General features: G+C 45.0%; 1 protein-coding gene across 1 annotated transcript; it reads left to right on the forward strand.

Annotated features, from left to right (window-relative positions):
* Window positions 1–270: 270 nt before the first annotated feature.
* On the forward strand, window positions 271–18,973 carry LOC309515852 (adenylate cyclase type 1-like; the record flags this gene model as incomplete). The annotated part of the gene is made up of 6 exons (XM_082194066.1): window positions 271–333; window positions 779–906; window positions 7,496–7,654; window positions 8,538–8,679; window positions 18,120–18,275; window positions 18,881–18,973. The coding sequence occupies 6 exons, from the start codon at window positions 271–273 to the stop codon at window positions 18,881–18,883; spliced, it is 651 nt and encodes a 216-aa protein (XP_082050192.1). The 3' UTR covers window positions 18,884–18,973.
* Window positions 18,974–23,478: the final 4,505 nt, after the last annotated feature.

Genomic DNA, 23,478 nt, shown 5'->3' on the forward strand with positions numbered 1-23,478 from the left:
GACTTTACATTGCTGCATACAGAAAAATTGTATTGTCATTGCTATACTTGCAAAGTGAGCCTAAAGGGAAGAGGTTTTGTTCTATTCCTCCTCAATTCTTGTAGAAAAATAGAGGAGTGTTGGAATAGCCCCATACTCCAAAAAGAGCAGCAGCCAAAGTTTCTGTGTACATATACTTTGCTCTAGACAGCTCACAATTTAAATTTCAACCAAAGGGAAATTAAGGAGGAAGAGAAAGGGAAGGCAAACATAAATCCTAAAATTCTTAGGATGAATATGCACAGGTGCCGGTACCCGTATGACACTGCAGTTCTGTGCAGTGCATATGAAAACGTATGTGGAACCTGTCTGATAGTTTCAGTTGTAATTGAGCTCTAATGTGTTAAGCCAAAGGCTGCACATATCAGGGGGGTTGTGATACAGCTATGGGAGTAGTACAGTGGTACCTTGGGTTACATACGCTTCAGGTTACATACGCTTCAGTTTACAGACTCCGCTAACCCAGAAATAGTACCTCGGGTTAAGAACTTTGCTTCAGGATGAGAACAGAAATCATGTGGCGGCGGCACAGTGGCAGCAGGAGGCCCCATTAGCTAAAGTGGTGCTTCAGGTTAAGAACAGTTTCAGGTTAAGAACAGACCTCCAGAACGAATTAAGTTCTTAACCCGAGGTGCCACTGTATTAGAGAACATGTTATGCAGAAGTGTAGAGACATGTACTGCCACAGTAAAAACTTCTCTCTCTCTCTCTCTCTCTCTCTCTCTCTCTCTCTCTCTAGGAAAATCATTGCAGAAGGATAAAAATCTTAGGGGACTGTTACTACTGTGTGTCAGGACTGACCCAGCCCAAAACAGATCATGCCCACTGCTGTGTGGAAATGGGATTGGATATGATTGACACCATCACGTAAGTTCTTCATGGGCTTGCATCCTTCCATAGCAGGAGTGGCTCAACTTTTTTGGCCCAAGGCTCACATTGTTTCATAGCAAGCAGTCCAGGGGTAGCATGGCAGTGGTGAGTGTGGTCACCCCACACTCCCACACATACCAGAACACACATGGTCCTTTTCAGGGTCTCCTGGAGGTGAATGAAAAGTTCCTTCTCCACAATCAACAGCTGATACAGCAGAGCTGGGAGCTGCTCCCATTCAGACGCCATGGGAAACTATAGTTTGGGACAGTGATGATCTCTCCTCCTGGCCTGCCTCCCCCCGCAGTAGCATCTCCTTATTTACTGATGTTGGTCCAGAGGAAAGTAGTCACTCTCTGAGATGCCGTTTCTGCATGCCTACCCTAAGACCAAGAAGCAGCAGGGATCAAAGGAGCTTCAAAAATGTTCAGTAACAACACACAAGCACCCATGCCCAAGCCAATTCTAACTGGATTAAGGAGGAAGCAACACCCATCCAAGGAGGAAGGAGAGCTTCCAAACCTTTTAAAGAAATGGGTCATATATGCTACATCCTTTCCTATTTACAGGAATGTGAACAACTATCTTCCAGATTCAGGCAGGTAGCCATGTTGGTCTGATGCAGCAGACATATATATAAAAATAAAAAAAATTGTCCAGTAACACAAATGCTCATGCCAAGAACAAACTTAGTTGGTCTGATGGTGGTTCCTGCTTGGCAGCGGGTTGGACTCGATGGCCCTTGTGGTCTATTCCAACTCTATGACTCTATGATTCTATGGTCTCTAAGGTGCTACCGGACAATTTTTTATATTTTTTAAATATATTTCAACTATCTTCCAGTTTGGAATAAAAATGCTTGGAGTCAGAGCTTCAAATGTGACTCCTCATTGAGGAAAAGTCTTTTACTACTCCCCATAACAAAGTGAGCAAATTTAGGAGGGTGGTGGATGACTTGACCACATCTGGTTTGAGAGACTGTCTATTGAATATCTCCAATCACTTCTGGGAGCTCAGGTGGAGCAGCACAGTTCTGAGACACTGCATTTCTGTCCTCTCCAGAGATGCTTGTGTCATTGGGAACATCTCATGGTGCATCTGAAGATCTATGGGTCAGAGATGTCTGCAACCTCCAGCCAGAGGAGACCAGGAATCTCATGTGGCAATATGGACTTTCGCTGATTGTTAGGCTGTGAAGACTAATATTGTGAGCAATTTCCTATCCACTGCTCCATGTGGGTGTTCAGGTTTCACCAGAACTCAAGGAGTCAGACTCTGACTTTGGTGTGTTACTCTCTTTGATGAGGCAATTGCAAAAGTTTCTGCCTGCTACCTTGTAGGAAGGACAGTGTTTGGGCCAATCATGAATAAACCATTTTAGACAGAATATTAAAAACATGATAAAACATCAAACATTAAAATCTTCCCTAAACAGGGCTGCCTTCAGATGGAACACTACCTTAAAATGCCCACTGGAATAAGAAAGTCCTTGCCATATACCTGAAGGAGAGTGTCTGTCTGATCCCAATCAAGAGACAGGTCCATGCCTGGGCCCACAACCCTACACGCACAGCTTCTAGTTGGAGGACCACCAACAGAGACACCCTCAAAGATCTCAGCAATTGGGCAGGGATAAAGGGGCTCAGGTGGTACTATCATGGAGCCAGGTTTCTGACCTGGTACCACATGGGCAGACAGTTGTTTGTCCCTATCAACTGTTTAGGTGCAGCACAAGGGTAGCCCCACATAAAGTGCATTGCAGTAATCGAGTCTTGAAACGTTGTGGCCATCCTAAAAAGATTAAAAAATAACACAAAGTTTAATCTTCATTACTACGTGGTCCACATCCAAGGAATTAAAAATAAGTCGGGTGTTTTGGCCTCATAGTATTGCATACATTGAAGCTTTTACCCTTGTGGGGAACAGAAAGGGGAAAGATGATAACATAGAATCATAGAATCATAGAGTTGGAAGAGACCACAAGGGCCATCGAGTCCAACCCCCTGCCAAGCAGGAAACACCATCAGAGCATATGGTTGTCAAGCCTCTGCTTAAAGACCTCCAAAGTAGGAGACTCCACCACACTCCTTGGCAGCAAATTCCACTGTCGAACAGCTCTTACTGTCAGGAAGTTCTTCCTAATGTTTAGGTGGAATCTTCTTTCTTGTAGTTTGGATCCATTGCTCCGTGTCCGCTTCTCTGGAGCAGCAGAAAACAACCTTCCTCCTCTATGTGACATCCTTTTATATATTTGAACATGGCTATCATATCACCCCTTAACCTCCTCTTCTCCAGGCTAAACATGCCCAGCTCCCTTAGCCGTTCCTCATAAGGCATCGTTTCCAGGCCTTTGACCATTTTGGTTGCCCTCCTCTGGACACGTTCCAGTTTGTCAGTGTCCTTCTTGAATTGTGGTGCCCAGAACTGGACACAGTACTCCAGGTGAGGTCTGACCAGAGCAGAATACAGTGGCACTATTACTTCCCTTGATCTAGATGCTATACTCCTATTGATGCAGCCCAGAATTGCATTGGCTTTTTTAGCTGCCGCGTCACACTGTTGGCTCATGTCAAGTTTGTGGTCAACCAAGACTCCTAGATCCTTTTCACATGTACTGCTCTCAAGCCAGGTGTCCCCCATCTTGTATTTGTGCCTCTCTTTTTTTTTTTGCCCAAGTGCAATACTTTACATTTCTCCCTGTTAAAGTTCATCTTGTTTGTTTTGGCCCAGTTCTCTAATCTGTCAAGGTCGTTTTGAAGTGTGATCCTGTCCTCTGGGGTATTAGCCACCCCTCCCAGTTTGGTGTCATCTGCAAATTTGATCAGGATGTCCTTGAGTCCATCATCCAAGTCGTTGATAAAGATGTTGAATAAGACCGGGCCCAAGACAGAACCCTGTGGCACCCCACTAGTCACTCTTCTCCAGGATGAAGAGGAACCATTGATGAGCACCCTTTGGGTTCGGTCAGTCAGCCAGTTACAAATCCACTGAGTGGTAGCATAGTCAAGACCATATTTTACCAGCTTCTTTACAAGAATATCATGGGGCACCTTGTCAAATGCCTTGCTGAAATAAAGGTAGGCTACATCCACTGCGTTCCCTTCATCTACCAGGCTTGTAATTCTGTCAAAAAAACGAGATCAGGTTAGTCCGACATGACTTATTTTTCAGAAATCCATGCTGACTATTGGTGATCACAGCATTCCTTTCTAGGTGCTCACAGACTGTTTGCTTAATGATCTGCTCCAGAATCTTCCCTGGTATTGATGTCAGACTGACTGGGCGGTAATTATTTGGGTCCTCTCTTTTCCCCTTTTTGAAAATAGGGACAACATTTGCCCTCCTCCAGTCTGCCGGGACTTCGCCTGTTCTCCAGGAATTCTCAAAGATGACTGCCAGTGGTTCTGAGATCACATCTGCCAGTTCTTTTAATACTCTTGGATGCAGTTCATCTGGCCCTGGAGACTTGAATACATCTAAACTAGCCAAGTATTCTTGTGCTATCTCCTTAGTTATTCTGGGCTGTGTTTCCTCTGCTGAATCATTTGCTCCAAATTCTTCAGGTCGGGCATTGTTTTCTTTATTGGAGAAGACTGAGGCAAAGAAGGCATTGAGTAGTTCAGCCCTTTCTGTGTCCCCTGTTTGCATTTCACCATCTTCTCCTCTGAGTGACCCCACTGTTTCTTTGTTCTTCCTTTTGCTATGAACATACCCATAAAAGCCTTTTTTGTTGCTTTTAACCTCTCTAGCAAGCCTGAGTTCATTCTGTGCTTTAGCTTTTCTGACTTTGTGTCTACACGTGCTGGCTATTTGTTTGAATTCCTCTTTGGTGGTTTCCCACCTTTTCTATTTTTTGTACACATCCTTTTTTAATCTTAACTCAGTTAAAAGTTCTTTAGATAGCCACCCTGGCTTCTTTAGGCACCTTCCATGTTTCCTTCTCATTGGTATTGTCTGACGTTGTGCTTTTACTATCTCCCTCTTAACAAACTCCCAGCCATCATGAACTCCCTTTCCTTTTAGTATTACTGTCCATGGGATCTCACCCAGCACTTCCCTAAGTTTTATGAAGTCGGCTTTCTTAAAGTCAAGAAATTGAGTCCTAGTATGCCTGGCTGCTCCTTTCCGCTGTATAGTAAACTTCAGAAGAGCATGATCACTCGCGCCTAATGATTCTTCCACTTCTGCCCCACTAACCAGGTCATCAACATTGGTTAGGACCAGATCTAAAATGGCTGTTCCTCTTGTTGCTTCTCCCACTTTCTGGACAATGAAGTTGTCTGCAAGGCCAGTGAGGAATCTGTTTCACCGTATGCTCTTGGCTGAGTTTGACATCCAACAAATATCCGGGTAATTGAAGTCCCCCATTACTACTATCTCCCTTCCTTTTGCATGCTTGGCCATCTGTTCCAGGAAGGCATCATCTATGTCCTCCGTTTGGCTTGGGGATCTATAGTAAACTCCCACAATGAGGTCACTGTTATTCTTCTCTCCCTTAATTTTGACCCAAATGCTCTCACTTTGGCTTTGAGGTTCTAAATCTTGGATCTCTTCACAGGTATACACATCCCTGACATATAACGCCACTCCTCCTCCTTTCTTGTCTGATCTGTTTCTCTGAAATAGATTGTATCCCCCCATCATTACATTCCAATCGTGGGACTTATCCCACCAGGTTTCAGTGAATGCCTATAATGTCATATTTAGTTTGCTGTACCAAGAGCTCAAGCTCATCTTGTTTATTTCCCATGCTTTGCGCATTAGTGTACAGACATTGAAGTCCATTAATCATTCCCCCGTGTCTCTTATTTAAGGATTTTTTCCTCCCACCACTAGGTCTGCATGCTGTTTGCTCCATTTGGTCTATGACATTTGGATGATCATCTTCATCAATTGATAGACTCCTACCTTCTCCCTCCCCCACATTAGTCAGTTTAAAGCCCTCCTGATGAGGTTTCTGAGATTTTTGGCAAAAACATTCCTCCCAACCGTTGTGAGGTGCAGCCCATCACTTGCCAGAAGTCCATTTTCAAGAAACTGCAGTCCGTGAGCTAAGAATCCAAACTGTTCCTGTTTACACCATTTGCGAAGCCAGCTGTTCACTTCCACTATTTTTCCCTCTCTCCCTGGGCCACGTCGTTCAACTGGGAGGACGGATGAGATGACAATTTGTGCATTTAGTTGCTTCAATTTCTTCCCGAGAGCCTCGTCGTCTCTTTTGATCTTCTGGAGGCTATTGCTTGCAGTGTCATTGGTTCCCACATGACCCAAGAGGAAGGGGTATTTGTCAGTGGGTTTTATGATTCCTTGCAGTCGTTCAGTTACATCTTGGATCTTAGCCCCGGAGAGACAGCACACTTCCCGAGACATCTTGTCAGGCCCACAGATCACTGCTTCTGTTCCCCTCAGTAGGGAATCCCCTATCACCACTACACACCTCCTCTTAGGTTTGGTCGGGGTTCTTCCGTGAGCTGTCCGTTGAAAGGTCTCCTGCACATTCCCTGAGGACTGACTTTGCTGCTCGTCTTCATATACCTGATCGGCTGTAATGAGGGAGAGATCCTCAAATGGAGTCTGTTCTTCGTCTTCCATGCTAGGGGAAGAAGAAGAAGAAGAGTTTGGATTTGATACCCCGCCTTTCACTCCCCTTCAGGAGTCTCAAAGCGGCTAACAATCTCCTTTCCCTTCCTCCCCCACAACAAACACTCTGTGAGGTGAGTGGGGCTGAGAGACTTCACAGAAGTGTGACTGGCCCAAGGTCACCCAGCAGCTGCATGTGGAGGAGCGGAGACGCGAACCCGGTTACCCAGATTACGAGACTACCACTCTTAATCACTACACCAAACTGGGAGAGGACTTCAAAGCGATTGTGTATTTCTAAACAATCAGAACGAACCCTGGGCCTCCTACTTCTTTGAGTCACGTTTCTCCATATATCTGGCTCCTGTGTTGGTAAACTAGCCTCCTTCTCAAGGGAGTCCCCTGTCTCCTCCTTGGTGGAGACGGTTTGCTTTGTCGCTTCCAAGAAGAGCTCCAGCTCTCTAATTCTTTGGAGCGTAGCTACACGTTCCTCCAGTTGCTGGACTTTGTCTTTTAAGAGGGCAATCAACATGCAATTGCTGCAGGTAAAGCTGCCTGCAACCTTTGGCAAGATGGCAAACATTGCGCAGGAACCACAGGCGACTGCAGCTGTTCCCTCCCCCTCCATCTTGAGAACGTGTCATTGGGGGTGGCTACAGCGGTCCTCCATCATAAAAAGTGTGAAGACAGGACAAATAACTCCGCCCACAAAAAAACCTAGGTCTCCCCCAACAAACGTTTGAGACTAGCTCCCCTAAATCTAAAAGATGGATCAAACTGCGCGCGCCTAGCGGCATGCGCCGCTGCCCAGCTAGCTCTGATAAGCTCTTCCCACAGCCAATCACCTGCCTCAACAGAAACCCTGCCCCCTCTGACCTTTGCACAGGGAGAGCAGCTAGTCAGCCACAAAGAAACACACAAGAAAACCTTTTTTGCTCCTTCTTCGGCTGCTGCCCAGCTAGCTCATGTTCTCTAATGTACTGCATTCTGATTCTGTGTTTTCTAGATCAGTAGCTGAAGCCACTGAAGTAGATCTCAACATGAGGGTCGGCCTGCACACAGGAAGGGTGCTTTGTGGTGTCCTGGGCCTTCGCAAATGGCAGTATGATGTTTGGTCAAATGATGTGACTCTGGCTAATGTAATGGAGGCTGGAGGCTTGCCTGGGTAAGTCTCAGCCTGAAGTTCTGCCACCCACCCAGTGGTGTCGTGTGGGGAGGGCCAGAGGGGCGGGTACCCTGGGAGGGTGCTTTTTTTGGTGGGTGAATTTTGCTCCTCAATCCCCTGCCAGCCCTGCTCCACTGTGCCCCTGCTCCCCATGGCCCTTGGTGGGCACAACAAACATGTTCCCAAGGAGCGCACTCATGCTGCCCTGCCAGCCCCACACTGCTTTGTGATGCTGCAGGGCTACGTGAAGAGAACCAGAATGGCGCATGCCCCCTGCATCCTCTTCACGCAGCCTTGCAGCCTTGCAAAACAGCGTGGAGTTGGCAGGGCAGTGTGGGTGTGCCCTTTGGGCAGATGTGCAGCGCAGCTCTGCTGGGTGGCAGGGAGTCACTCCAGCAGCACCAGTGGTATGCACCCCAGGCACCAGTGACACTTGCTACGTCTTTGCTGAAGGGTATTCAGGGCCCCAGTGAAGGGTGGTGAATTCTTGCAGGAAAGGCCTGTGGCATCTGCAAATGTCAGAGGGGTGGCCCCACTGTCAGCACCATGTCAAGACTCTCAGTGTGTTAATATGCCACCAACTCTGTTGAAAGGGCATCCGTTGCAAACATTTATCAGTTTGGTGCTAGGACCAAACTGGATGAGACAATCTTTTTGGGAAAATCCAAGATTTCCCTACCCAAACCAGTTGAGGATTTGGGTTGGGGTTTAGCAAACACCCTTCTTCACGCTCAGTGTGTGTGTGTGTGTGTGTGTGTGTGTATACACATTGGCTAGAAAAAAATTGTGACCTAGCAGAAGCTTTTATGTACCGCAGAGTAAGTAAGCCTATGATGTTTCAAGGCACTGTCTTTTTTCTTGCCTACTCCCACCTAATCTCTAGGAAAGTGCATATTACAAAGACCACCTTAGAGTGCCTGAATGGGGACTACGAGGTAGAACCAGGCTATGGCCATGAAAGGAACAGTTTTTTGAAGAAGCATAATATTGAGACCTTTTTCATTGTGCCATCTCACCGGAGGAAGGTATGTCTTTCATTCTGGCTGCTAACTGCATAGGCTTTGTGGTCTGATTCTTCTATGGTGTTGTGACATCATAAACGATTCACGTGAATTTTCATCCATGAGCTGAACTTCTATTTGAATTGAACAGGAAACGCTGAGCTAAAACACTCCATGTCAGTTAGATGGTCAATCTCTTTCACTGTGGACACTTAGAGAACTGAAACATTTGAACAAAAAAGTATTCAGTCTAAAATAAAACGGCATGGGGCTGAAGGGACATTCTTTCACCTTTGGTGGACCTGTCCAAAAGTGAAGGCCTTCTGGGAAATGATTTACAATGAGTTAAAAAAGGTGTTTAAGTACACCTTTCCTAAGAAACCAGAGGCCTTCCTCCTGGGCATTGTCGGCCAGAAGGTGTTAAAGAAAGATAGAACTTTTTTTATGTACGCAACAACAGCAGCAAGAATTCTCATTGCAAAATATTGGAAGACACAAGATTTGCCCACACTGGAAGAGTGGCAGACGCAGTTATTGGACTACATGGAACTGGCTGAAATGACCGGCAGAATCCGAGATTTGGGAGAAGAAACAATGGAGGAGGACTGGAAAAAGTTTAAGGACTATTTACAAAAATATCACAAGTTATATGAATGTTAAAAATTTGCATGATTTGAAAAATCCAGCTTCAGCAACAAGATCTGGCGTTATGGGAAATTAGATTAAAAATATGAAGGGACTAAAGTTTAAAACGATACTATATTTATACCAAGATAAAAGTAAATTGTTATTAAGTGTTTTAAACCTAAAATATAACTATTTGAAAGTACAATGAACACACGAAACAAGATAATAATTTGTTGACATCTTTATTATAAAGAATGCAGGATGAGGGAGATGTGGGGAAGTCCGGTTGGTGATGAAAAAATGTTGAGAAAAGATGGATGCTTTTTTTTTCTTTTCTTTTCTTCTTTTTCTTTTTTTCTTATGTATCTGACTTTATTTCTGTACCTGAGAAAAGCAATAAAAATATTTACAAAAAAATAAAGAATAAAATAAAACGGCATGGAATTTGTGTGATTATTGAGGGAGTGGGAGTATATATTGTATTTTATTTGTTTGATTTCTTTGTGAACCATTTTGTGATCTTTTCTGATGAAAAGCAGTATATAAATACTTGAAATAAATAAGAAATAAGCATGATGCCAGTAAGTAACATTCATCCATCATTTTCCTATTTTTATTAGATTAGTATTTTACAGAACACTTTACCTGAAAGTTCTCTTGTGCAAATCACACTGAAATCATTCATCGTGCCCTTAAATGTTGACTTCATATCTTTAAAAACTGAGAGAAGTGAAATTACAGGGAACCAGGCAGCGGGCCTTCCCATCAGATGTCAAGGAGATAAATAAATATACAACTTTTAGAAGACATCTGAAGGCAGCCCTGTATAGGGAAATTTTTAATGTTTGATGTTTTATTGTGTTCTTATATCTGTTGGAAGCCACCAAGAGTGGCTGAGGCAACCCAATCAGATATGTGGGTTACAAATAATAAAACTATTATAATTATCATCATCATTATAATTATCATTGTTTTTACATTTCAGCATGTGAGCATGGTGTCTTTTCAAGTCTTTCTGATATTTGTAAGGATGGAGAACATAAAACATCACATTTAAAATGATGTTTCATCTGCAGCAATTGTGTACAATGGGCTTACTTAAAAGTAAGGAACTGGGCGGACTAGCTGTTTGTATTGCAAGGTTTGGGCATAAATATTTGTGTTTGGACAACTGACCTTTGGGGTGATGAGTGTTCTGATAGCTGGACCTGTGGGGAGCTTCCTTTTATGCTTCTGTAAGCAATGCCTGCCTTGGATGTTTCAGCTGGATGTTTCTCTGTTCAACAGTGCTTTACAATGCTGTTTTTCATATCTTTAGCTATCTAATGGTTTGGAAAACTTTTAGAGGTGTGTGTAAATTCTGCTTTGATGATGAGAAAAGATGGGGGTAAACAGATGTGTAGAAACAGGGCTGTAGCTACGGGGGGGGGGGGGAGCTAGCTAGGTTTTTTGGCCTGGGTAAAGCCTGCAGGAGGCAGCACTGAGGCTCCCAGCCTGTGTGCAAATGCGCAGTTGTGTGTGGGGGGGGGTACCAAATTGTGTCTTTGACCCAGGTGAAATAAAGCCCAGTTTCACCCCTGGTAGAAATGCGCCTAGCCCCCCAAAGGCAGTCAGGTATGTGCTATGTGAACCTCTCTCAGTTATCTGGCTGCTAAGCTACGCCTTTTCATAGGAAACTACTGTGTGGGAGGGGGAACACAAAGCTCCCCTGTGGTTGAGGACAAAGCTACCTTAATTTGAGGAATGTGTGTTCTCAAATGCAAATGCTGCCCCTATATTAGCATTCCAAGGGAGTTGCAGGGTTAGGAAACCTGGGTTCAGCATCACATTCAATCAAATAATCCAGGCCCTCCCAGCACTAGCACAACTTGCTAATATGCCTTAAGATGATGTCCTGGCTGCCTTACAAAGGGCATTTCTCCCCCAAACCATCTGAGACAGCACAATGTAATTCTTTCTGCACACATAACAAGGGCCCAAGAGAGCCTTTCAGTGTGGCTGAGCTTAGATGCTTGGTGCAGCACTGCAGTTTTTCAAACTGGGAGGATGCTGGGTGATTGTTCTGCGGCCTGTATGATGAGGCCCTGTAGAACAGCCTATTTGCAAAGACAGCTCACATTCAAATATGAATTAGAGGAAGTTCTGGCTGCTGAAGCAGCAGCAGAAATTGCCCCCAAAATGCATTTGATGTATTTGATTCCCCTACCTGAAATGGTATAGAACAACTCACAGATACTCACATCGAGATGCTGAACGTGTACTTTCTTTCTGAACCAAGGCTTCTTATTGTGGTTAGGGATGTCAGAAAATTCTGAAGGAAATGGAAACAGGAAATTGACCATGGAACAGAAATAAATCTAGTAATTCCCCCATCTTATTTGCATAATTTCCTTTGCATCAAAATGAATGGGATAGAATAACACAATGGCAATGTAACTTATCCAATGTACGTAATGAATTATGTAAGTTACATTATTTTTCCACAGCAAAGAGTGTGTCAAATAATATAGCTTTGGGTGATATATGAACTTTGGTAGAATAAAACAGTGCTACATGTGTCAAATATAGAGCAGAATGAAAAATTACTTCTTCTTGTATCCCTAATGGCGGTACTGATAACTAAACTTCCTTGTCTTCTCAGCACTAGAGCTGAATTGAGAAGTGCATTTCTTGAGAAAGATTGGAGTTGTACTTCTGAAATTCCGGCCCTTTTTGGCAAGCGCATTTGCAATTTCAGATACTATACGGCTGACTGTAAGCTTTATTTATCGGGATGTACAATTCTATGTACAATTCTAATATTGGCTATTTGAGGTTTTACATTGCATAATTAATAACAACAACAACAATACTAATAACAACTTGTAATGCCAATAAAGGTATTTGTATTGTATAGTATTGTAATAATATTATTTATACCCCACCTATCTGGCTGGGTTTGTGTATAAGCTGCCGTAGGGCAGACAACACAGTTTTTGTAGGTTTCAGTGGAGATAGACAGAGGCCTTGTTTTAATTTTGCCATGTATGTTTATGTAGAATGCCTATGTTATTCGCTTTTGATACTATCTTATATCAAGGCCTGTAAATAGTTGCTCTCCTGATTAATTACAGCAAGTAGGAATTACCTTCAAGTGGTCTGACAGAGGAGTTTTTCAAAAATTGCTTCCAGTTTTTCTTTTAGGCTCGTGGTGACCAAACTTGGCCCTCCAGATGTTTTGGGACTACAGTTTCCACCATCCCTGACCACTGGTTCTGTTAGCTAGGGATGATGGGAGTTGTAGTCTCAAAACATCTGGAGGGCTGGGTTTGGCCACTACTGGCCTAAGCAGATGGGCCAGTACAAAGCTGTGTTCGGGCTAATAATTCTTGTGGAATTATATGCCTGTTATTGTTGGGGTCTCAGAGGCAAATGACAAAAGCAGAAGAGGTGATGAAAATGATGTATAGATGGTATATTACACCTGTTAAGTTAGCAAAAATGTATAAAGTCAGTAATAAATGTTGGAAATGTAAAGAAAAAGAGGCAACATTTTATCACATGTGGTGGGAATGTAAAAAGGTGAAATGCTTCTGGGAGATGATATATAATGAGTTGAAAAAAAATGTTGAAATATACATTTATAAAGAAACCAGAAGCAATTCTATTGGGCATTGTGGGGAGTGATATAAATAGAAAGGAATGTAAGCTCTTCTTATATGCAATAACAGCAGCAAGGATATTATTGGCCCAAAAATGGAAGCAAGAAGAGTTACCGTTGATTGAAGAATGGAGGATGAAGTTAATGGACTATGCAGAATTAGATAAACTAACAGGAAAGATTCGAAACCGGCGAGACCAGAAATTCACGGAAGACTGGAGTAAATTTACGGATTATTTGAAAAGTAATTGTGAAGAACAGATGATGTTTGTAGGGTTGCAAGACGTTTTGTGAGGAGTATTATTAGAAGTATTGTAAAAATGGATAAGGGGGAGGATGATTAGTTAAGAGATGTAAAGGCAATATAAAGTTAAGAAATGCATAAGAAGTGGTTAAAATGGTGGATCATCAGAGGTGCTGATGGAAGTCAAAAAAGATTGTATAAGTGATAAGTTTTGTGGTACATTTTATAATTTATATGTTAAAATTAATAAAAAAATTATTAAAGACAGAAGCAGAAGAGACTTGAAGAATAAGGGAGCCACAAGAAACCCATGGAAAGAAGGAAGACAAAGAGACTGAATGGTGTTGGGACTGAAGGAAATAGCTTAGGATGGACCATGAGAAGACATCACCAAGCCCCATGTTTGTTACTTGTGCACGGGTCAAAGAGCTGATGTGCTTCTTCCTATTTCTGAGGAATGCACACCCCACCCAGAGAGGAGCTGCTGCTATCATCTATCATCACTGCATAAAAGCAAAGAGCAGCCTCTCCATTATTGTGTCAGCAACTGATTTATTGAAGCGACAGATGTTCCTTTGCAGCTTGGCTAACAGCATTAGATCTCTGGGATGCATGAACGGAGTATCTGGGAAGCTGGCAAGGCAGGATGCTGCCTGAATTCTACTGGTCTGTTGCTTTTCCACTGAGCCTTAGATCAGTCATTGTGTCACTTAGCAGTGCATTCTGGTGCACCAAGACTTTTCATAGTTATTTTTCACTTGCGGACTGATTTCCAAACTTCCTTAGTTTTTCTATGTAATCTGTTTTAATGGGCAACAATTTTTTACTTTTTGAATGTTGTCTAGATTTCTACAACTGATTTAGGGTATTTTTGTACTGCTGAATCAGGAAATGGCATCCATTTCTCTTCATCAGGTCAGGTTTACTGTAAACTGAATGGTGGGCATTGATAAAGGTAAGTACACGTAAATTGCATGTTGCTTCACCATTTTTCAAACTTCAGGGCTTGAACTTCCGTTTCTTGGAACTCCTGGAATGCTCAGCGGCGGTAAGATCTCTCTTCAGAGTCCAACAGTAGTCAGCCATCATGACTGCGTCCCAGTGACCCTGATACCTGGTCTCCATCTCTTTCATGTCCTGATGGAATCTCTCCCCCTGCTCGTCACTCATTGAACCCAGGTTCTCAGGAAACCAATCCATATGTGAAAATAGGTAGTGCATCTTGACGCTCATGTTGCAGCCCAGGTTTCTGAAAGCAGTCAGCATGTTGTTGACAAGTTCTGCATAGTTTCTGGCCTTATTGTTGCCAAGCAAGTTCTTCACTACCAGAACAAATGCCTTCCACGCTTCCAGTTCCAGTTCGTTCATTGAGTTTCCGAACTCTGGATCTCTGATGAGCTGACGGATCTGAGGACCGTCAAAGATGCCAGCTTTCAACTTCTCCATGGTCAATCCTGGAAAAGCCTGGCACAAGTAAGGGAAGCAGTCACCATCCTTGTCCAGAGCCTTGGTGAACTGCTTGATTAAGCCGAGCTTGATGTGCAGCGGTGGGAAGAGTAGTCTGTCTCTGTCCACCAGAGGGTCGTTGATGACGTTCCTTTCTTTGCAAGGCACCAATTCCTCCCGCACAGGCCAGTCCTTCTTCGTGTAATGCTGAGCACGGTTCCTACTATCCCACATGCACAGAAAACATGGGTACTTGGTGAAGCCAGACTGTTGTCCCAACAAAAAGTTCACCATCTTCAGGTCAACACAAATAAACCACTTATGCTGATCATAACCAATTTTCTCCAGCACATACTTCACCGCTTCATAGTTCTCCTTCAGTGTAGTTGAGTGAGCCAGGGGTATAGAGGCAAACTGGTTGCCGTTGTGTAGCAGAACACATTTCAATGATCGCTTGCTGCTGTCAATGAACAGTCTCCAATCTTTGGATTCGTACTGTGGCACTCCAAGCTTGAGCAGAAGCTGTGCAATATCTGCACAGTACACGAAGTCCTTCTCTTCCGAGAAAAAACGGAGGTACTCTTGATGCCTGTTGCAGAAGAAGCTGATGCGAGCACTGTCAGAGAGGAGGTTTTTTCCTTCACTCTGAATGCCAACAGTTCGGCAGAGTCCTTTGACAAGCTGAGGTCACGAACTAGATCATTCAACTCCTTTTGGGAAAATGGATGTGGAGCATCATCTTCAAGAACCACTTCTTCTTCTTCATGTCCTTCAACACTGGAGGCATCTTCATCACTAATGTCAGGAAGTTCTCCGAAGATAGGCACTGGAATCTCATCACAATGAGCTACAGGACGACGTGCTGATTGAAGATCAGGATTAACTTAGTTTTGATTCCCCAACTTTATGCTTTGCCGCACCAATTTATGGAAGATTTCGAGGTTTTATGACTTCAAACTGATCCCTTTTCAACATAATCACCCAGAACTATCGGACCTGATTACTTCTTGTCATTAAAATAATCATTTCCAATCAAAACAATTATTCGACATGGCATTTTACCCCCACCAACGTCTTCTAAAATGCTCCACACAAGCGTACATGTGAACAAAAACATAAAAAAGACGTGCCATAGCTCAAAAACTTGACCTGATTGAGCAAAACCAATGTGATTTTTGGATTCGGCACATCAGATTCATCCTAAATCAACTGAAAAAATGCAGACAACAAATTTGTTGTTGACCAGTGTATTCTTCTACCTCATCATATCACGAGAAGTAGGAGACTGAACTGTTTTTCCTTTATATTGAGCAAGACACAGCAGCCATGGTCTGAACATTCACATTTCTTGCTGATTTAATAGAGCATTATTTTCCCATGAGCCTCTAAATGTTGAAATGTGGCCAAATCACTGTATTCTCAGTGCATTGTTCTTTTTGATATTAACATGAACTGGCTTCAGCAAGACAGCAAGAATAACACTCAGCGTTAGCAGCAACAGATGGCTGGGGATGTGTTCCATTTCCAAGCCCTGCAATTGCTTTAAAGGAGGATTATATGTAACACCCCATTTTCTTCTAATCTGCTTTGACAACAAGCTCCTTCATCAAGGTAGGCTCATTAAATCTAGAGTGGACACAATAATGTATAAAAGCTTCTTCATGTACCATTTACACTTTTAAATGAGGACAGATTCTAAAATATTCACCACTTTTAAATATTTTATTTGCGGCCTGTTGGTGCTGCACCTGATGCTGAACTTTGACAATGATGGCTGAGGCCGATGGGAACTGAACTCCCAAACATCTACAGGACCTCAGACTGGGAGAGGCTGGTTTTGGACCCCTCTCACTTTAATGGTGTTATTTCTTTGCACAGGATCCTGTCTATGCAGAGGGGTTATAAGTTGGTGGGATATCCCATTTATCTGGCCATATATATGACACCTTTCTGTGATAAAACCAAGCTCAAGGCAGCTTCTAGTAACAAATTTAACCACATCAAAATTAACTCAAAATTTAAACAATAAAACAATTGTAGAAGTTCCCCATAAAACTCCGCAATCACAACTATATACACAGCAGCAGGCTAATATATGCAGCGTTTTTGTATGGACAAAGACTTTACATGATTTGTGTGAAGCTACAAACCAAGGCATTCCCAGTTAGAGGGTGATGGAGAACAGGACTGGGCAAGGTCTCAGCTTGAGTCCTTGAAGAGCTTCTTCTACTTAGAACTGGCAGTGCTGCTCTAAATGAACTACTTCCCATGACTGACTTTGGTAGGTTCATCAGAAAGTGCTTATAGGAAGTCCACTTATAAACACCATCTCCAACTCCTCGAAAGATTCCATCAACGGTGTCTCCGAAAAATTTTACACATCACTTGGGAAGACAAGCGAACTAATATCAGTGTACTGGGAGAAGCAAAGATCACCAGTGTTGAAGCAATGATTCTTCAACATCAACTTCGTTGGACTGGTCATGTTGTGCAGATGCCTGATCATCATCTTCCAAAGCAACTACTCTATTCCGAACTTAAAAATGGAAAGCGTAATGCTGGTGGTCAACAAAAGAGGTTTAAAGACAATGTAGTCTAAACACTGACAACTGGGAAACACTGGCCTGCGAGTGCTCCAGTTGGAGAGCAGCCTTTACCAAAGGTGTCATGGGCTCTGAAGACACACAAACTCAGGACACAAGGGAGAAATGTGCTAAGAGGAAGGCACGTATGGCAAATCCACACCGTGATCAACTCCCACCCAGAAACCAATGTCCCCACTGTGGAAGAACATATGGATCCAGAATTGGCCTCCACAGTTACTTACGGACTCATGGTTTATGGAAGACAATCTTACTTGGCTACGAGGGATTGCCAAAGAAGAAGAAGAAGATTTAGTCAGCTTTGCATTGGCAACTGTGCCGGCAGTGAAATTTCAGCAGCTGGGTCAACACAAGGCATTTTGCCACCAATGAGAGGCACCGGGTGTGCATCAGGTTCTGTCTTGGCAGGGCTTTTGGTGTAGCCCCCTTTGTGATCCTGGAGCAAGGTTGCCCCACTCGCCTGTCACATTTGGCCCATGAGAGGTGGGGCAGATATGGCTTTGGCCCAAGGGGGGAGGTTCACCACCCTGGCATATGGCAGGCCTGCAGCATAGCCCAATGTTATTATCTGTCTCTTGGCATGTTGGGATTTTTAGGGAAATACAGTTGGAAATGCAGTTGAAGTTGATTGTCAAAGAAGTGAGGGGATTTATTGCTTTTCCATTTATTGGGGGCATAGGGGGGCTCCTGTCGATGGGCATTTTGTATTTTTATGTGGTGAACTTCCCTGTGATCTTTTATGGTTTTATTTTGCTCTTTTATGAAAACCCAAGGTATGTGTCACAAATATTTGTTTTGTGTTCATTAAACCTATCCAACTTTTATTCTGATTGTAATGCATTAACTACAGCTGCTTATATATTTAATTATTCTAAGGTATATATTTATATTATTATCCTTACAGATATTTCCTGGTCTCATTCTCTCTGACATAAAGCCTGCCAAAAGAATGAAGTTCAAGACTGTATGTTATCTGCTGGTTCAACTTATGCATTGTCGTAAAATGTTCAAAGCTGAGATCCCTTTCTCCAATGTGATGACTTGTGAAGACGACGACAAGGTAGCGTATGGCAAAGCAAGGTCATTTGTCAAAATGTGTGGTATCTGCCCTCACCTCCCATTTCACTGGGGCCTTTTTTTAAAAAAGGGTACTCCTGGCAGGGCCGTCTTTAGCATATGCGGTGCCGTGGTGCAAAGATCTGCCCCCGGCGCCCCCCAAAGTTGTTGAGCTTTTTTTAGGGAGTCTCATGCTGCTAAAAACATACCACCGATCACGCCAGGGAAAGCAGCACACAGATTGCACACTTTTGCCCCTTCCCAAAGAGAAATCAGAAGTGTGCCATCCTCAGTGGCGTACCAAGGTCAGGTGGTGCCATTTAGGTGATTGATTACAGTATTTGTATACTGTATTATCAAAAGATCATAGTATACGATTCCATGATCAGCACAGATGTCTTTTGGAGATATTTAAAGGACTGTAGGACTATCTATACCTAGAAGTAAAAACTGCTAGAGTACTAGTCTGCACCTAGTGACTCATTTCCAAATTATTAATTTTGGAGGGTCACTTTCTCATAACAATAAACCTCCACCCACCCAGCAAAAGAAACATGGTTCTTTTCAGATGTTGGTAACTTACACTGCCGCCGCCACCCACTGCTTTAGTGAACAAGATGAAACCCTGCTGAGCACAACAGGACAACTCCCATGGTGCTCAGCCTCCCATATCTACTTTCTGGAAATGGCCCTGGAGGTAGGAGCAGAGCAGGGTTCCCAACCCCCACCTCCCTGAGATGCTCCAAAAGGATACCATGGCACTGAAAACGCCAGTCAATGAAGGGGAACAAGCAGGGTCACATTCCACTTCCTATCTTTCTCCCAACAACTGTCATCAGCCAGGGCTACTAAGGCAGGTTCAGTGGCATGGCCAGCCCTGAAGCCAGACTAGAACGTATCCAAGTTTCCTCCAAGCAAGCCTGGGCCTGGACTGTTGCCACTCCTTCTAGTGCTTTGCCCCCGAAGGGGCCATTGCCAGTGTAATAGTTTTTTAATTACTGAGCCCAGGGAGATCTTCTTAAGGCAGGAACCCCCCCCCCCCCGCATCCAGAGCTACAGTACCTCTCAGATAAAAAGGAACCTGTGAAATTCAGAGCTACCTAAAATCCTGTCTTGTGGGCAGATGCAAGAGTGCTGTTTATCATTGTGCTGATAGTTATTATTTTTCAAATGGAGCTACTGCACCCCACCCTGGGGTCCCTTGTGAAGAAGGGGGGGGGGCTGAAAATATTTCAAGCAAATAGCTAAATGAGGAAAGCCCTGTTAAGTTTTACAGCCTAAAACAGGTTAACAATACAAAAGATTACAACTATTTTTCTTATAATCTGCTTCTGAAGTCAGAGTGGTGAGTTGCTTTGATGGGTTCTGTTGAAAAGGGGCTTTCATTGTACTCCTTTTGCCGCCTGCTAAGAACATTTTTGTTTATGCATTTGAGAATGCTGATGTGTTCTTACTTTATTGCTGCTTCCAATTCTTTGGATGTTTTAATTGTTTTCAATAATAATTTCGTTGTATTATTCTTTCTGTAAACTGCCTTGGGGTGTTTGGGGGCGGGGCGGGGCAGGGCAGTTACAATCACTTGGTATAGAAATTTCACGAAATAAGTAAAAATAAATAATATGTTTAAAAACAAACAAACTCAGAGATAGCCACATTCCATTTGCAACAGAAAGCCAACCAGCTGACCTGCAAGATGTGATTTCTCTACAAGCCTCACAGTTCTTACACAGTTTGGAAAAGCTCTATTGAAATCAGTGGCGCTCCACTCCAGAATTGTACACCTACTTCTCTAGGAGTAAGCTCCATTGCACTCAGCAGTTCTTACTTCTAAGTAGGCTTAAACTGTTATGCTGCAATCCTCTGCTGCAGCCTAACAGTGCTATCCTTAGCACTCCTGTCCAGAAATATGCACATTTACCTGGGAGAAAGCTCCAACTGAGACTGCGAAGGGTTAGCTTCCCACCCTCCTGCCTTTTTGTCAAATCAAGCAGCTCAGCCCTATCTAGGCTTGTTACTCGTAAGTAAGTCCTACAGCGGGACTTACTTTCTAGGACTTTGGTTGCTCTTCAATGATTATCAGAAAACTGCAGGTGCTTCCTATAATTTTTGCATCCTCTCCTACATTGTTCCTTATTTATTTTTATTTGATTTTAATGAAGGCACCTACCCACTCCACTCAATACCCTGGCGGTAAATCTTCCCGAGTCTCGGCACCCCTTCTGTTGCCTCACAAACAGGATGCCAATGAAACTTACACTAGAGTGCAAACAGAAGCCTCGCCCCCCCCCATTTTCACCCACTTCTTAAAAGGGAAAGGAAAAGAGAAGTGGAGAGAGAGGGAGAGACAGAGAAAGAAAGAAAATGCCGTACTGAGTTGAATAGGATCCAAAATGCAGCAGACTGATTGGTCCCAGAACAATAGGATCCAAAATGCAGCAGTCTGATTGGTCCTAGAACAATGTAGCAGTATGATTGGTCTGTAGGAGCCACCCAATCCAGCTCCAGATGGAAGTGAATCCACAACCTGATTGGCTTACAGGAGAATTCCGAAATTAGCCAATCACGTGCAGCCCATTGTGTAAATAATGTATATAAAGCAGATACTTTGGGGGAACTTTCATTCTTCCTCACCACTATGAGCTGAATAAAGAGCATGAAATCCACTCTCGACTCCGAGTATATTTGTGCTGGTCCCGGGGGGGAAAGGTACTAATAGCCGAAGTTCAGTCCAGAGTCACTAGCAGGGTAGACGATCACTAGATGAGACGCGAGGTCCGAAACAGGGAGCCGGGCGGGGGAGCAGGAACGCTGGTAGGGCAGCAGCAGGAAGCCAGGCGGGTAACAGGAACACTGGTAGAGCAGAAGCAGGGAGCCAGGCGGGGAACAGGAACACTGGTGGGCCAGCAGCGGGCAGCCGGGCAAGGAACAGGAACACCGGAGAGTCAGGAGCAGGAAGCCGGGCGAGGAACAGGCACCCCGGGAGTGCAGATCTAGGTCTGGGTAAAGCAGGCACTCCACAACAACGTTGCTCCCGCAACCTGGGACCAGGCTGCCTGACCTTTATCTTCTTCTAAGGCCAGGGGCGGTCCCGGCCCCCAGGAGCCCCGCCTCTCCTGGCCTTAAGGCGAGCACTCCTCCTGGGAGAGACCAGTTCCCTTCGCCTCTCTGCCCTAAGCCTCTGCAGTTCAGGAGAGGCCGAAGGGTTACTGGGCCCCGGGGGAGGCTCACCTGTAGCCACTGAGTCCTCCAGCACCTCTGGGGCCAGAATGGTCTCACCTGGTGCCTGCCCCTGAGGATCTGGCACAGGTGCAGGCTCCTCAGCATCTAGGCCTTGCCCCAGTTCAGCCGGCCCTGGAGGCGGGGACTCCTGTGCCGGCTGGGATTCCTCCGGTTCACTCTCAGACTCGGAATCCCAGGCCATCACAATATTTCACTGGTGATGAGGATGGGATCCTGCTGAGCTGACCGCCACACACAGCACCGCAGCACTGCCACCTACCGCACCGCTGCCTTGCACCATGTATCCAGGCTTCAGCTCCAGGACCCAAGGAACTCAGAATGGCAACCGACAGCAGCTTCTCACCGTTCAACCCAGCATCCGCAGACTGGGAAGCGTACGACACTGTTTCACCTTCCTCCTAGAAGCCAAAGGGGTCACCGACGAAGAAGATGCCAAGAAGAGGGCGATATTCTTCAGCGTCTGCGGAGAGGAGACGATCAAAATCACCCGGGCTCTCCTTGTGCCTGAAGACGTTGCTACTGTTCCTTACAAAACAATAATGGAACGGCTCAAGGGGCTCAAGGGGCTCAAGGGGCACTTTTCGCCATAGCCCTCAGTGGTGGCTCATTGAAATGCCTTCTACGCAAAGCGGCAAGCCCCTGGGGAAACCATAACTGGGTTTGTGACCTCTCTCCGCCAAGCCGCCCGGTTCTGCAACTTCTCAGAGCTGGAGAACATGCTTCGTGACCGCCTCGTTGGTGGCCTGAAGGATGAGAAGCTGCAACGGCGCCTCTACACTAAGAAGGACCTAACATTCCAGGTCACTCTGGAGGAGGCCCTGGAAACAGAAGCTGCCGAGAGGTCGACGCAAGAGGCACAGCCGAGCCTGCCGTCCCAACCGAGGGTCCACCACGAAGACCTCACCGACGACTCAGGATCCGACAGGGAGGAGGTCACCGAGTACAGCAGCGCACTCAAGCAGCGCACAGACCACAGCTGCCTCGATGAGAAGGAGGGAACTGCGCAAGCTGAAGGGGGAGTCACGAGAGGAGGACCTGCCGTTTCTGCAACGCAGAGTGCAGGCAGTGCAAAAAATTGGGACACATCGCCCGGGTGTGTCGGGCTCGGCCCACCCGACGCCAGGCATCAGATGCCCGATCCAAGAGCCCCAGGTCCCAGGGCCCAACACACCAAAGCAACTCGACGGAGCTCATGGACTTCCAGGTATACCAGTTGCCCCACCCCCACATAAAGAAAAATTATGTAGAGGTACAGATAGAGGGGGCCCCATGCCGCATGGAGCTAGACATGGGTTCAACTCTATCCATAATCTCGGCAAGGACCTTAAGGAAACTGTGTCCTAGTGGGGGTCCCAAACTCAGGCCGGCCCCATTCACCCTCTGGGACTTCCAGAAACGTAAGGTCCCCACAATGGGGGTGGGGGCCTTCAGGGTGCAATATCGAGGGCGGACGCGGCAACTAGACTTGCTTGTGGTCTAGGGCTCCTACATTAGCTTACTGGGATTGGCATGGTTTGGACCACTGGGGCTAGCTGTCACCGGGGTAAACCGCATTAGCTTACAAGTGGACGTGGATGTTAGTATCTCAGCTCACAGTCAGAGGTAACTGGCCTCCCCCAGGCAATTAAGCTGGATACTTGATGACCTCTCCGCTGCGTCTCCCGGCAGGCAAGGTCATAAACCCGGCGATTCTCCTCATCAATCAGACGTGAAGAACACAACCTCTGCTACTTTGTTTCTCTCCCTCCCTGCATTCTCCCCAGGGAGGGGAAATGAGACAGACAGGAGTCCTATTTACATGTTTTATTCCTGTCATTCAGCAGTACATAGGAATGCGACTGCACCCTTCAGACTCCATCAGAAGAGTCACTACTCCACCCCTGTACTTCCAGCACAGGTCATATGACACTCTGAGCTAACATCCGGTGCTCAGTACAGAGAATAGGCTCCACCTTTTCCCCAGCAGT

Source organism: Podarcis vaucheri (assembly GCF_965113315.1).
Source record: "Podarcis vaucheri genome assembly, chromosome: 12".
Lineage (NCBI taxonomy): Eukaryota > Metazoa > Chordata > Lepidosauria > Squamata > Lacertidae > Podarcis > Podarcis vaucheri.